This window comes from Pteropus medius, unplaced genomic scaffold, assembly GCF_902729225.1.
Source record: "Pteropus medius unplaced genomic scaffold, Ma_sr-lr_union100, whole genome shotgun sequence".
Classification (NCBI taxonomy): Eukaryota; Metazoa; Chordata; class Mammalia; order Chiroptera; family Pteropodidae; genus Pteropus; species Pteropus medius.
In genome coordinates, this window is record NW_024346819.1 from 860,618 (window position 1) to 875,678 (window position 15,061).

The 15,061-nt window shown below is 59.8% G+C and overlaps 1 protein-coding gene across 3 annotated transcripts; it reads right to left on the minus strand.

Moving 5' to 3' along the window:
* Window positions 1–315: 315 nt before the first annotated feature.
* On the minus strand, window positions 316–8,359 carry CDCA4 (cell division cycle associated 4). 3 transcript variants are annotated; one of them, XM_039876587.1, is made up of 2 exons: window positions 8,211–8,359; window positions 316–2,360 (listed from the first exon to the last, which is right to left on the minus strand). In XM_039876587.1, exon 2 carries the CDS (start codon window positions 2,352–2,354, stop codon window positions 1,638–1,640), a length of 717 nt encoding a protein of 238 aa, XP_039732521.1. In that variant the 5' UTR covers window positions 2,355–2,360; window positions 8,211–8,359; the 3' UTR covers window positions 316–1,637. The 3 variants fall into 3 exon arrangements, with proteins under 3 accessions (XP_039732521.1, XP_039732523.1, XP_039732522.1); XM_039876589.1 differs by lacking the exon at window positions 8,211–8,359 and adding an exon at window positions 5,994–7,945; XM_039876588.1 differs by lacking the exon at window positions 8,211–8,359 and adding an exon at window positions 3,004–5,295.
* Window positions 8,360–15,061: the final 6,702 nt, after the last annotated feature.

Consider the following 15,061-nt stretch of genomic DNA (forward strand, 5'->3'; position numbering starts at 1 on the left):
GGCCAACACACCTTTTGCCATTTACAAAATCCCATGACCACGTGCACACAGGGACCTGGGGATCCTGGGTCCTATAGTGCCAGTCAAACCCATTGGCAGCCACTGGCCACCGGCCTGTCCCTTCCTGGGGGACCATCAGCCAGCCAGGGAACCCGCTGACACAGCTGAGGCCAGAGGCACACCCCGCCCTGCCCAACCGCAGGCCCGCCCACCTCCCTGCCACTCTGGACGTTTCTATGTCAGAGGCGAAGACGCTGAAACCAAACACTTTTAAAAAGATAGAGTCGGGCGCTTTTATAAGAAACAAGATGCCGCTTCAGGTTTACTGCTTCTCAGACACATACACTTTATTTCCCACAAGAAGGAAGTTTCAAAGCTGAAGGAAGCGCCCCATGGGTACTGAGGGCTGCACCCCACCCTGACCTCACCGGCGTGTCCGAGCCTGCGGGAGGGGAGCGTGCTTTGGAGAATGTGGCCCCACTGCCCACTTAGCACACCGAGTGACCCGGTTCCACCTGCAGGAGGCGCCTGAACCGACGGGAAAGGCCGCCCTCTGGGATGGGACACGGCAGGCAGCGAACACGGTTCCATCCTGTTGAGTAACTTTTAATAAAGTGAGGTGTGCGTCCCGGTAAGGATGGCCATGTGCGCAAGCGACAACAGCCTTTCCGGCTGAGGGCCGGGGAAGGCAGAAACAGCAGAGTCAGGGAACGCACAGCCCCGCTCGTAAACCAGGGAGAGATCTAGAAGCTGTGGGCAATCTTGGCCCGTGCGAGTCGCCGGGCGCGGGTGGCACCTGCCAGCCCACCACCATCGCCCTCACGATCAAGGGGCCATAATGACGTGTCCCGATTTAGTTCTAGACTTACATTTAACCTTAAAACTGGGTCCCAGCACCAGTTTCTGGGGACAGGCATGGCACATTCCCACGTCGTGGCACGCGGACGAGCCACCTGGCAGCCGGCAGCCAGGCGCACGGTGACACCACCGCCGCCACCACCGCCGTTTACACATAAATAGGCATAAATTAAACCCTCCCAAATCTACCGTGATTCTCGGACTCGGCTCCCACAGCGGATCTGGTCAGGACACGGAACAGGCAGTGACCTCTCACGGTGCTCGGAGCGACGGACGTGTCCCCGTACGGTACTGTACACAGCTGACTCGGGGTGCCGCGAGGCTCATGAAAAACAATTCCTTACTTAAACCTTAAAAATTGAACACACCAACTGCAAGTGTTCAGGTTATAAAAATTTCTAATCAGCAGCAGAGATATTTATAGAAAAAATATACTTTTAAGAAAATAGCTGAAAAAATCTAAAGAGATAAAAGTATAAAAAAGTTTAAAAAATATATCTTAAGCCAAAATATCGCCCAAAACATATAAAACTTAATTCTAAAAAATTCACCTATGTAAAGTTAAATGAGGCTGGATGCAGCTGGTGGCTGGCCCAGGATGACCAGCCTGCAGGGAACCGCCCAGCCCCCCGGGGGGGGGGCGGGGACGACAGCGGGCAGGCCGGACACCTCCCGGGACATTCCTGCAGTCACAAAGCAGAAGCCGCTGTGGTCAGATGTGCTCTGGGGCGTCCGGGCCTGACAAACGATCTGAGACTTGTCCCGCAGGCATCGCCGGCTCAGGTCTCCACCAGAATCTCCACCACGTGGTCCAGCTCACCCAGGTCCGACTTGCAGCTGGGGCTGGGGGATGGGGCAGCCGCAGAGGCCAAGGCCTCAAGCCCATCGCCATGGCTCGACGTGCCAGCCACCATGCCGGTCAGCACCGCGTCCAGGTCGTAGTAGGAGCTGTCCACGTCCGCAAACAGCCCTTCCACGGAGCTTGGGGTTTTACTCTCCAGTGTCTCAAAGATGTGCCCCAGCGACTTCGGAAAGCCCCCTCTGCTGTCTCGAGGGCCGTCCACTTCCCAGATGCAGCTCTGCACGCCCCCCGGGGCTGGCGCCACGCCCAGTGCGGAGGCCAGGCCTGGCGTGTGGCCATCGGCCAAGCTGGGAGCAGGGTGCGCCCCCTCCTGCTCCCAGGCCGCCCGACACAGGATCTCTGTGGAGACAAGGCGGTCCTGCGGCCCCCGCCCGGTGCTCGGGGGCGCGGGCAGCCGCCAGGTCCCATCCTGGGTCATCTCCTCCTGGATCTGCCGCACTGTGTTGGCTATGAGGACCGAGCGGCAGAGGTTGGGCTCGACCAGCATGTGGCACAGCTGCAGCTTGACCAGAGACATGTCCAGGAGCGACTGCCGCTGCAGGCTGTAGGCCGGCGCGGCTCGCAGGCCGGCCAGCACGCCCTCCACGTCCTCCTCCCGCTCAGCGCCCTTCCTCTTCAGCCCCCGGGCAAACATCGTGTCCTGCGGAGACCCAGGGAGACGCCGATTAGCACAAGCCAGAGCCCCTGGCAGCCACTGCCCCACATCCAGTGTCCCCCGTCACATGGGGAGGAGGGCTGGCTACACACAGGGCCCTGGGACAGGTGGGCAGGCGGGGTGACCCTGGTGTCTGATTCAGCACAGCCTCAGGGTAGGGAGAGGGGTGCAGACCACACACCTCCGACCACGGCTCCAGTCCCACCAGGAAGGAAAATGGGCTGAAAGCAGGAGGGGTGCACCTCTGAGGAGCGAGGCTGGAGAGCCAGCCAGCCGCGGGGAGGGCAGCTGTGGCAGGCTGACCTGAGCACCCGGTTCCCAGGCCCCTCACCCGCAGGCCTCGGCGTGGCAGCCGGTCCCTCCGCGCCCCCTGCCATCACTGACAGAGTCCCTTGCTCTGCGCACAGCCCCGTGAGGGGGGCCGAGCCAGCGGGGGAGGACACGCCGGATGCGGGTTCCCCTCGAGGTCCTGTGTACCAGGTGCCCAGTGCCCTGAACGATGACGTCCACCTCCGCCACGGTGAGCAGGGCACAAGTGCGCGTAGCCACATCCTCCCAGTGTCCCCGATGGACCAGGCGCTGGGTCGTGGACGCAGGTGCCCAGACGGGAGAGGGAGGGGCGCCTCACCTGCAAGCCCTGGCAGTGCCGTTCGGGCCTCCACTGGGCGCCTCCGCGGACAAGCTAAGCCGCCCTGCACTAAGCTTCCCTCTCGAATTTGTAAAGCAGCTAAACATTTTCATTCCAAATAAAGCGAGCTATTCAGAGAGAGGGTTAGGACCTTCCTAATGAGCAAACTGGATTTCTTTTTTTAAAAATACCAGTCCTGCGGCTCCGGGCGCCAGCTGCCAGCGCGATGCGGGCTCCCTGAGGGCGGCGTGGGGGCGGGGGCGGGGGCAGCTGCCGAGGCCCGGAGGGTCCTGCAGCGAAGGGAGAACAGGCTACCCACCCAGTCCCATCCTGAGTCGCTTTTCAACACAGCGGATCTCACTTTCTGTATATTTATATTTAACGACGGTAAAAAATAAAGTTGAATCTCGGGCACTGATCCCAAAAAATGAAAACCAACGTTCAGGCAAAAACATGTACAAAACGTTCATAACAGTGGCACTCAAGCCCCAAACAGAAACAGGCCCCTTGCTCGTGTCGCTAAGGCATGGGGCACCCCCCAGCAACCCCAGCAGTGACGCTGCGGTGCCATCATGGACCCCAAGGGAACTGCGCTGCATGGGAAAGCCGCTCTCAAAGGCTGCGCAGACCCCCACCGCCGTGACCCGCGTGCGGCGCAGACAGGTGGGCGAGGCCAGCGAGTGGCTCTGCGTGGGCTGTGGCGGTGGGTCCAGGCCCAAGCCTGTGCTGAGGGCACAGAACCAGCTTGTGCGCACGCGCCGTCTGAATCAGCCGTGGCCACCCAGGCAAAGGTGACCTCCAAACGTTTCTTTTCAACTTCCTGTGAATCTATAATTTCAAAACATAAAGTTTAAAGAAGGGAGGGACCATGCTCATTCTCTACAAGGCTAATTTCCCCAGAACGGCAAGCAGGACTTAGCCAACACCACCTGGACGTGGCCACCGCTTGAGTCCTGACCGTGCACGCACCCACTCGCAGAGTTCTCTATGAAGGAATGAAAGATTCCAGCACAGAACACAGGAATGTTCCAATTACTTCTGGTAATAAAGGGTTCAAGCTTTTTGTCTTGGCTGCAAATTCAACTTTTACGCAGCCCCCCATCACTTATTTAAAACTCGCTAGCTTAGAATTGCTAAGTAAATCAAGAATTAAAATGAGATTATGTCAAAATATTAAAAGGTACCGTATGTCGAGGAAAAGATTAAGTTTCGAGGGTTCCTCTGCGGTGAGTCACTTCACCTCTTTGGTTTTTACTAATATTTTCAACCAAAATAAAATTCTAAGTCTGCTTGACAATGAATTTAATTCAAGGTCCAAACCAAACTCCTCGGAACAGCGCAATTAGGCCTTTGCCCTCGAGAGCAGCGGGGGTCTGCGGACGGGCAGGTGCCCCCGCAGGTGGGCCGGCCAGAAACCCCGCTCACACTCCAGCAGCAGGAGCTGCCCTAAGGGCCGAGCACCCACCTGGGGGTCCGTAGGCACCCTGCAGGCCTCAGACCCCCACCCTAAGGGGCAGCCCTGGCAGTCAACCACCTCCCTGCGACAGCTGCCCCAAACACGGGCCTGATCAATAACTGATGGCCCTAACTGTGGCCCCACTAGAAAAAGCCCGATGTGCTCCCCAAGCAGTCACGTGGTCGCCTCACTTCTGGCTGGCCGCCCACATTCCTCATCCCCCTTTAAGGGCCCAGCACCCCCAGCACATAGAATATATTTAAGTACTTACGTTTGTGTGCATTACACGTGTACGTTGCGTAACGGGTGTGGCGTGGTGTGTGTAACACATAAGGACAAATGGAGCTCGCCTACTCTCCTGTGCCCCATGTCTCTGCCCAGCACGGGGGATGAGGCTCCCAGGGGCAACAGCCCCGAATGAGCAGCCATGGTGGGCTGTGGCGCCTCCCCGCGGCCGGGACTCGTCCGAGAATACCGGGCGAGCCCGTGGCCCTAACCTGGGAGGTCATCAGCGGGCTCCCTGAGCTCTTCTCTGGGCACCCCCTCGCCTGCGGGGTGGAGAGCCCATCGCAGGCTCTGCCTTCTCGCCCGGCACGTGGTCGGTGTCCTGCAGTAAGTTCACGGTCACTTCCCACAGCGGCGCATTCGCTCGTCCACGGCACCCGCGCCGCTCACCACCACCCCGGTGGGTGCTGGGGCCGGGAGTTCTAGCGGCTGCGCCGATGCGCCTGGCACTGGGCTTCTCGGGGCGCCCGCCAGGCAGAGGCGGGGACAGCTCTGGCGCGCGGCGAACTCTGCCGCTCACTCGGCACACAGGCTGCTACGCACCCCGCCCGCTCCCCGCTTTCCCTTCCCACGCGCCCGCCGGGGCCACCTGTTTCCCCACCCGGAAAGTGGGTGAACGCTAGTGTATCTGACGGTGGAACCCAGCTCAGCCACCCCTGCCGCCAGCACTAGACACGGCGACGCGACGAACCACGCGACATGCAGAACAGAAGAGCCGGCGCGCTGGGAGCCGGCGCGCTGCTACGCGCAGCGCCAGCAGCGGCGTGGCCTGGAGGGAACCGGCCAGAGCCCAGGGACCCGCACACGATGTGTTCTGCTCGCTGTCCTCAATGAAACCTCAGTGACAAACAAAACGGACAACCAAGACGATGGGGGCGGCTACCGTCCACTCACACCTCACCCACCCCGCCAGGACACAGGCGCTCTAATTACGCCCTTTGAAGGTCCCAAACCCTCAGCGAGTGTTATTTTGTCACACTCCACAGGAGAAAGTGCCCGTGTGCGGCTGTCCGGGCCCCGCGTGTTGCGGTGGATGGCTCGCGGAGCCCAGGGCCACCCTCCTGACACCTGTGCTTGGGACTATGGCTCTGAAGGGATCCGTGCGGTGCTGGGGCAGAGGTGAGGATGCAGACCCCCAGGTGAGCCCTCTCCGGGAGGCCCAGGTGACTGGGACCCGGGCTCACAGCCCCTGCTCCGGGGCTGTCCTAGCTGCAGAGCCTGATAAAAAGCATTAGGTATCGCCACCCACCTCCACGGGCTCCACAAACAGCTGAAGGTCTCGCCGCGGGGCTAAGTTACAGGCTCAGATGCCACCACCAGGGTTGACTGTTCCACTCCAAACCCTCTGCCAACCGCGGCACTGCCCTAGGCCTCCTCCAGACCAAGCGCTGACCAGACAGAGAAATGGAGGAGGGACAGAGGGACCGAGTTCTCCATGGTGGGTGGAGCCATGAGGGCGCTGTGCCCGCCCACTCAGAGCACACCCAAGGCAGAGGGGACCCGGAGGCGACCTGGCTGGCCGCACCAACCCTCACACGTGACCAACCATCCTGGGAGGCTGGTGAGAAATGTAGAGTCCCCAGATTCTGAGCAGTAGGGCTAGCACAGGCTCAGCTCTGACCTGACCCATGACCTTCAGCCACTGCCAGGCACTTCCGTGAGCCCAAGTTTTTAAGGCGAATCGACACAAAGACTCAGTTTGTCACACCGCCAGACCTGCTGAGAATTACTCCACTGGAGAGAGACGGAGCCATCGCCAAGCCAAGAATGGCCGGTTGGGGTCGCGGTGTGGCCCCCGCCCTGCTGCTGCCCTCAGACATTTTGGCACAGCAAGGGTGGGACACTTGCCCATCCTCTTTCCAAGATGAAACCTGCAAAGGTCGTAAGGGACTTTTAATCTGAATTTCGACTCAGAATTATAAAACATGGCAAAACTTGAAAACAGCAGTCGTCCATAGGACGTTTATAAGACATTAAACTTAATTTTTTTCTTGGCTCATTTTAAAAGCAGTGAACTTGGTCCTGTGTCCCGGGCGTGCGGCAGTGGCCACCAGCGGAGGAAGCACAGCGGGTACCCTGTACCTGGACCGGAGCGTCACCCCTCCCCCCACGCTGTTGTTACCTGGGGGACTCTCTTCCTGGTGATCCTATTTTGGGGGCAATAAGCTTTTGGAAATGGAGAGCTAAGCTTGCCTCTGACTCGTGGGGGCGTTTCTGCTACTGTTCCTAGTCACAGCACTGCGCCTCGCTGCTGACAGTCCACTGGCCTGGGTCAGGAGTTGGCCTCACCCCACTTCCCGCCCCCTCGGCCGGGCTGGCCAGCACTGGGCGGGGCAGCGTAAGCCAGACTGCACAGGAAGCAGGCAGAGCCAGCTTCAGGCCACTGAGGCCCGCATTACTCGTCCCCAGACGCTCCCTGACCAGCGAAGAAAGAGGGTCTCTGCAGTCTGTGGAGCGAAACCATCGCAAAACCACCTGAACATTCCTTGGCAAAGCAATTTAAACCCAAGAAAAAAGGAAAAGAACTCAAACTGAACACTCAAGCAGGCAGTGGCTACCGGGGCGGCCTCCTGCTCTACAGGGCTCCAGAGAAGGGTACCTGGGCTGGGCCATTCTAGAAGGCGTCACGTTACCACGGTTTTGCTAAAAGGGCATAAGATGAAACTCGAGGCTTTCGTTGCTTCTTCTGTGCCACCCACTGTGCAGATGGCACATCTGGAAGGACACCTAGAAACACAGCGGGAGGACTGACGGGAGGGAGGCTGGATGATGCACGGGTGCTCGGAAGGGTGGGTGGGCGATGGGAGGAGGGGCAAGCACCGGTACTGTGGTCAGAGCTGTAAATTCATGTTGGCCAACAAGAGGCTCTGCCAGGGTCCCCACCCCACAGGTCAAGGAGGGTCATCGAGGCGCCCAAGGAGGAGCCTGCAGTGACCTTTTCCAAGTCGCAAGGAAGGCCACAGGGTAGGGGGTTCCTTACGGAGACCCTGACCTCACGAGCAGCCCAGTAAACCCATTTTAAGTGTTTCTCCACTAAAGAAAGCCCTCGGTGTGGTTAAAGCCACGAAGGAGTTGTTACTTTTTAGTTCAAGGGACGCAGGACAGCGAAAGTTTCGGTCGTGGCGGCACGAGGGGATCCCAGGGGGTTGACGACCCGGCCGGCAGGCGGGGGACGGGTGGGGGCGCCGGCCGACGGGGTCGCTCCCCCTCCTCCGGGCGCCCGCCGCGCCCCTCCCAGGCCCGCCGCCACAGTCCCCCGGGCCGCAACCCCGACCCATGGCCGGGCCCCTTCCCGGCCGGGCGCTCGGGGCCTCCCCTCCTTCAGCCCCCCGGGCCAACCTCGCGCCGGGCCCCCCAGCCCCCGGGCTCCCCCACGCCCTCCCCGCGCCAGGGCCGCCCGTGCGTGCCACCGCGCCCTCCGGGGCCCGCCGCGGCGGAGACCCGGGCGCCGGGGACGGACGCTCACCTGGGCTCCGGCCGTCCGTGCCTCAGCCCGCCGCGCAAGAGGGGCGGGCCCGGGGCGGGGCCTCTCCGAACCCACAAAGGGTCGCCCGGCGGCGGCCACCCCGCCCGCTGATTGGCTGAGTGCGGGGGCGGGGCCTCTGGTTCAAACCGGAGGCGGGGCCTAGCGCTCGCGTTCCCGCGCGGCCGCGTTGGCCGTTGGGCTCGCGCCGTCCGCCGCCCCCCCACCACGCCAGCTCCCAGGTTTCCGCGCGCGGCCCTAGTGCGCCTGCGCCTGGCCGCCGTGGGCGGGGCGCCGGATGTGAGCGGGAGAGGGCGAGGCGGGGCCCCTGGGAGCCGGGGGCGGGGCGTCGTGGGGCGGGGCGTCGTGGGGGCGGGGCGTTCGGGGGCGGGGCGTTCGGGAGCGGCGGGGGCGCGGCCTCAGCACTCGGTTTTGCCCGGGTCGCTACAGGGGCTCCCCGGGTTTACAGGTTAGAAATGCAGCCGTTGGAGTGGAAAGCAGAGGAGGGCTCTTTTCATTTCTTAGTGGAAAAGGTGTTAAATAGAATACAAAAATCCGTTAATTTAAGCAATATTTCTTGAGTGCAGGCGAGGGCAGCCGTGTTAACCCGGTAAAGCGCTGCAAGCCCCAGTGTCCCCTGTGGAGGGCTGAGGACAGAAAAGTACATATGCCCATTTGTACACGTATACGGTGGGAAGCGCTGTCGCAAGGCCGGGTGCGGGCCTCTTCCTGTAGGCCTGGGGGTGGGGGGAAGGCGGAGGAGAGAATTCCAGGCCTCGGACCAGCCCCGAGGCGAGGCGGGAGAGGCCTGGGTGCTGTGACCCGGAAGAAAGTTTAGGCGAAGGTAGGGACAGGGTCTCTCCTAGCAGTGACACCGAGACCGCTGCAGGGTTGCTCAGGAGAGGGGTGGGTCCTGAACTGGCCTTGAGAAGAATCGCTGTTAGGGGGGAGGGGCGGTCGCGTCAGTAGAAGGTCCAATTAGGTCACTGCGGCCGCAGGGTGAACGACAATGGCTGTGGAAAATGTGACGACATACAAATTTAAAAGGTATGCGTGTCAAACAAAGGGGAAAGACTAGGGGAAACTTTTGTTCTCGACCACATGCCACACGGAAGATTGAATTCCTTAGCACAGTTATATTCTGCAAACGAAAACAAGACCAACAGACCAGCAGAAAGTGGGGCAAAGGGTATAAACATGGTTCAGGGGAAAGCGAGCGAATGCTTTCAGCTGGAAGGAAGGAGGGCCGCAGGTGAATGCCTTGCACGGACCAAACATGCATCCCGGGTGAGGTGCTATCCTCCTGAGCTTCTGTGCTTTCTCAGTGAGAATGTCCAGCATAAACTTCAAAAATTAACGGGCCTACCAGAACAAAAACGGCAAAAAGAAAGGAAGAAAGGATGAAAGGAAAGAAAGAAAGAAGGAAGGAAGGAAGGAAGGAAGAAGGAAGGAAGGAAGGAAGGAAGGAAGGAAAGAAAGAAGAAAGTTGTTAATCCCATATAATAGAAATAGACTCATGGGTGGCCCCGATATTGGAGTAATCGATCAATTTTTAAAAACAGTACCTGCTGTATTCAAGAAAATTATCGATGAGGAGACCTGGAATCTATTAAAAAGACTCAAATGGGAGAAAGAGCATCGACCTTACATGGAGCCTTCCCGATAGTGAGGAAGGAACTCTCCCCGGCTTGTCCTCAAGGGCCAGCATATCCTCGGCAAAGATAACAAGAAAGAAAAATTACCGGCTAGTCCTTGTCACGACCGTACTTTAAAATTCCAAGCATGATCGCAGCCAATCAAACCCAGCGGTAGAGAACGTGTCGCTACCGAGTTAGGTTTATTCCGGAGAAGGCCGGTTTAACATTTCAACCAAACCATGTAATTCACGTTAATAACATGAAGGAGAACTTAAAAAATGACAATCTCAGTAGGTGGAGAAGCATCATCGATAAAATCCAACGCACGCTTGTGATAAAATACTTAGGAAACTGAATATACAAGTGCCAACCCGGGAACAGTCCACAGGACAACCCTCGCTTCCAACACTCCTTACACGCTTGGGGGTCACCAAGGCCACCCTCAGCTTCAATAATTCACTAGAAGGGCTCACAAAACTTGCTGAAAACGCTCACACCCACGGTTATGGTTTATTACCCAGAAAGTAGAGAGCTTACAATCAGCCAGGGGAAGGGGAGCATGGGGCAGGGTCCAGGCGGGTTCTATGCACGGGGCTTCCACACCACTGGCCCAAGGCCCCTGCCCTAAATCACTCTGTGGTATGGCCCCGATCCCCTGGCAAACCGACACCACAAGCAGGCAGGACATCCCAAGGGTTTTGAGATCACCTCCCAGGTCGCCAGGGCAAAGACCAGATCTGTCCTTGGCCATGGCCCCCTTCTTCCCTGCACAAGGAGGGGACTCCCTTTAGCTGAATAACATGTATTTACAAAAAAAACTGTAGGAAATAATATGTGGACGAAAAGGGGGCCACATAGTAAACCTGACAAGCTCGGGGGAGGCCCGCGTGGCGGCCTTGCGAACTCAGAGACAGGAAGTAACCACGCAGGGTGGTCTGAACGTAAAGATTCCTAACTCGAGTGGGTCATGGCCGGCAGTCACGTCCTAGGCCTGCAGCCTCCTTGGCGAAGGTCAGCGTTACCTTAAGTGAGCCCGGCTATCGTCTTTGTGCATCTGAGATCACATACCTTAGAAATGTCAGGCGAGCGCCTTGTCCAGCCCCCTCGGGGCACACCCGCCCCAGACCGCAGCCCCCCGCCGTTCCCTTGTCCCCTGCACACCGCCTCCACGCGTGTCACCGCTAACTATCATCCATCCCGCACCCGCCACCGCAAGAGAAGCGTGTGTCCCTCGTCTTACTTGTTATCCGGTCCCAGGGATGTCCCCGCTTTGCTTCCTGCCGCCCCCCGATCTACCACCGGTGGATGCCACGCAATTTCTAGATTCTAACATACAACGGAAGCCGCAGAGCTGCCCCCGTCCGGAGCGTCTTCTCCGTCCGTTGAGATTTCGCTCCCCGGGGACTGTTGTCAGTTTGGTTGAAATCAACTCATCAAAATTCTCCGCAGGTTTGGACGTTTCTTTCATCGACAGCAGCATAGTGAACAGTGCAAACGTGAGGGCTTCACCGGTCGGGAGCGGGGCCGGTGTCTGCTCCCACCGTATCCGCCCAGCCCTGTGCCGGAGGGCCTAGCTAGGGCCAAGAAGGCAAAGAAAAGAAGTAACGGGTACAGGGTTGGAAAAGAACTAAAATCGTTGTTCCCCAGAGAGGAGGTTTTGAATGTAGAAACCCAAAGAATCTTGTCTCAGCGGGCCGAGGCGCCATGACAAAATACCACGCGGGCGACATCACAGAGATTCACCTCTCTTGGCTCTGGAGGCTGAGGAGTCCACAGCCCAGTTCCGACCCGGCTGGGCTTCTGGGGCACGCTCCCCCCGGCTCACAGGCACCAGTTTAGAGAGGCAGGCCGCTCTCCCCCTTCTTATGGGGCCACCAGTCCTGTCGGATCAGGGCCCACCCTTAGGACCTCATTTAGTCCCAGTTACCCTCTAAAAGCCCTGCCCTTGCAGACAGTCACACTAGGGGCTGGAGTTTCAGCATCCGAATTTGAGGGGGACACAGTTCAGTCCGCAGCAAATCTCCAGATAAATAGATCAAATTTATAAAGAACTACACATGACCATCAGATAAGTAGCCAGTACAGGAAAATCAATTACATTTCTATACACAAGTAATAAACCATTTTTTATATTTAAAAAGATTTTAACGATGCCATGTGCAAAGCATCAACAAACACATCAGCACCCAGGAATAAATCTAACAACAAACGTGCCAGGCCCGAATGTGGAAGGGTGCAGCCCGCCGCTGCAGAAGCTAACGCCTCCGAGCGAAGGAGCACGCCGGGTCCACCTTCGTAAAGGAGAGTTGCTGTCGAGATGTTCTCGGTTCTCTCCAAACTCATGTTCACATGCAACGCAATCCCAGTTGGAACCCCAGCTCGCTCTTATGAAAACTGACACGTTCATTCTAAGATTTAGTTGGAAATACAAAAGCCCAGGAGCTCCGAGACCGTCTTGAAGGAGGTCAGCCAAGCGTGTGTTGTGAGCTCAGGCGGACCACGTGGCGGGCGCACAGCCTGTGATGGCAATTCTCCTGCATGAACCCGATGGGTGTGCAGACACAGTCACAAGAAGCCCCGTGCAGGGAGGCTCGCGGGAGGGCCATCCGTTACGGCCACACTGAAAACAACCCAGATGCCCCGTACGACAGTGGACTGTCCCTACAGGGGCTTGGGGTGCAGTCTGGATGGAGGGGGTCCACTGTGCCCACTTCACTGAGATGTAATCACATACCACAGACCTCACCCTTTAAAGTGTTCAAACCCACGTTTTCAGTGTGTTCACGGGTGTGGCCACCACCACAGCGGTTTCAGATCCTTCTGTCACCTTGGAGAGGACCCCGGGCCTGTCAGCTGTTCCCCCCAGTGCTGTCTCCCCAGCCCCTGGCAGCAGCTAGCTATTTGCTTGCTGCCCCTGTGGGTTTCCCTGTCCTGGACGTCACACGGAAACAGCAGCACAGTTGGTGTGGCCTTTTGTGCCTGGGCATTCCCACGCAGCACGGCATTGGTGGGGCTCACCCGCATGGTGGGGTGTCGGTCCTGGGCACCCCCATGAAGCAAGGCATTGGTGGGGCTCACCCATGTGGTGGGGTGTCGGTGCTGTGTCTGGGTGCTTTACGCAGCTGCGGCATTGGTGGGCAGTGGCAGGAGTGTGATCTGGGCACCCTCACACTTGGCATTGAGTGAGGGAGGCTCACTCATGCCCGTGAGAATTGTCGGTCAGGCTCCCTCACACTGGCGTTGGTGGGGCTCACCCATGTGGTGGGGTGTCGGTCCTGGGCACCCTCACACAGCATGGCACTGGTGGGGCTCACCCGCGTGGCGGGGTGTCAGTGCCAAGCTGCACCACGGTGCATATGGCACACAGACCGCTTACACAGCTGTGTCTGGGCGGGCGTTCCGGTGGTTCCTCCTTCGGGCTTCTGTGAGCACAGGCGTGCGTGTCTGTGTGGACACGTGCTTTCCTTCTCCAGGGTGGGTCCTGGCGGGGAGGGTTGCTCTGTCATGGGGTAGCTCCACGTTGGGCCACCAGATTTTTCACAGAGCTGCCCACCTGACCCCACCCACCCCACAGTGTCTAAATTCATGGCTCTGGCCATCCAGTAGGTGTGCAGGCCACGTGTCCTGAGGGAGGCACTGGGCACCTGTGTGGTGGGTGGCAGGTAGCAGGTGTGCACGGGACGCCTCCTAGCAGGGCGTCTCTGCTGCACGCCCGGCCACCCCACGCTGCCCCGCGGGGCCTCCGCCTCCCTCCCGGACTTGGTCCCCACGGCTTGCTGCTGCCCGGCTGGGCTCCCCTCCCCGTGCTCTTCCTGCCCCGTGGGTTTTCAGGGTTGGCACTGAGGCCACACTCCGGCTGACGTCACTGTCACCGACACGGGTAGCTGCCTGTGTCACCAGGTCGCTCGGGTTCTTCTCCTAAGAAGTAGCTTGGGGGCCTGGGGGCTCGAGGGGTCAGTCACCCCGAGGTGGACCCAGTGTGTGCGTGCAGCCAGCCTTGTGCTTTGTGGGACACCGTCACCCCGGGCACCGATGCTCCTCCAGCCTGCTGCCCCCTGGCGGCCGCGCTGGATGCTCGCGAGCGAGCTCGGCCGCCCCTGGGACACTCAGCCTTCGTGCGAGGGACTTGGGACCCGGGAAGATCTCGGGGAGGCTGCAGGACGCCTGGCTTCGGCGCCGGGCACGCACGATCCCAGTTAGCGCCCCAACAGCCCTGTGGGCCGGCACGGCGCCATTCCCGAATGACGGGGGAGCAGACTGAGGCGCGGGGGCTGGGAGAGCCTGTCCGCAGGAAGCCGTCCTCGGAAGTCCTGGGGCTTCAGGCCGAGTCCAGCGACGCGGGCAGCGGGGGTGCGCCCCACCAAGCCTGAGCTCCACCATCAGTGTTAGCGCCCCCTGGACACCCACAAGCATGCTGGCCACTCCAGGGGTCAGGCATAGGTGGCACCCCAGAGGCCCCAGCCAGACGGTTCAAAGCCACCTTCTCCGGCTACACAGCCTCCCCCAGGGCCTGGCCATGCCAGGTGGAGGTGGGTGAGCCACCCGCACTGCTGGGCAGCGTGCTTGTCAGAGTGGGAAGCTGGAGGGCGTGGGGCTGAAGGCCATCATGTCGCTGGCCACTGCGAGTGTGGCAGACATCAGGGGAGCCTGGGCGGGCCCCCGGCGGGTGCAGGGCTCACCCGTGCAGGGCCATCTGTCTCTACATGGCGACTCGGGGAACAAAGAGGTGCCTACTCAGGTATGGGTCCTGCCCGGCGACCTGGGAATACAGCAGTGAACAAACAGCAGGGTGTCTGGTCCCTCGGGAGCCCCAGGTGGGGACACGCCTGGGGAAGAGCCCAGAGTGTAGTGGGGGGGCGCCCAGGGGGCCCTCCTGGCTCACCTCCTCAGTGCCCGCCTCCCTGCACGGACCTCAGAGCTTTGAGGGTGGACCTCACGGTGCCTCCGTGCCTCAGATCACCGGGGGTAGCAGGAGGAGGGGATGACGGAGGGAGGGAGGGAGGGAGCTAGCAAATGAACGAACGAATGAATGAATGAATGGGCGAGGGAGGGAGTGAAGGCCACGCGCTGGCGGTCCCTCGGCTCTCGGCACCGGGAGACCCTCCCATGAAGTTTCCCTGCGCAACGTGAGTCAGGTGGAGAGGAGAACGGTTCGTGGCCGCAGCTGCAGACACGGTCACGGCGAGACCCCCACTCACCGCCAGGGAGGGGGCGTGG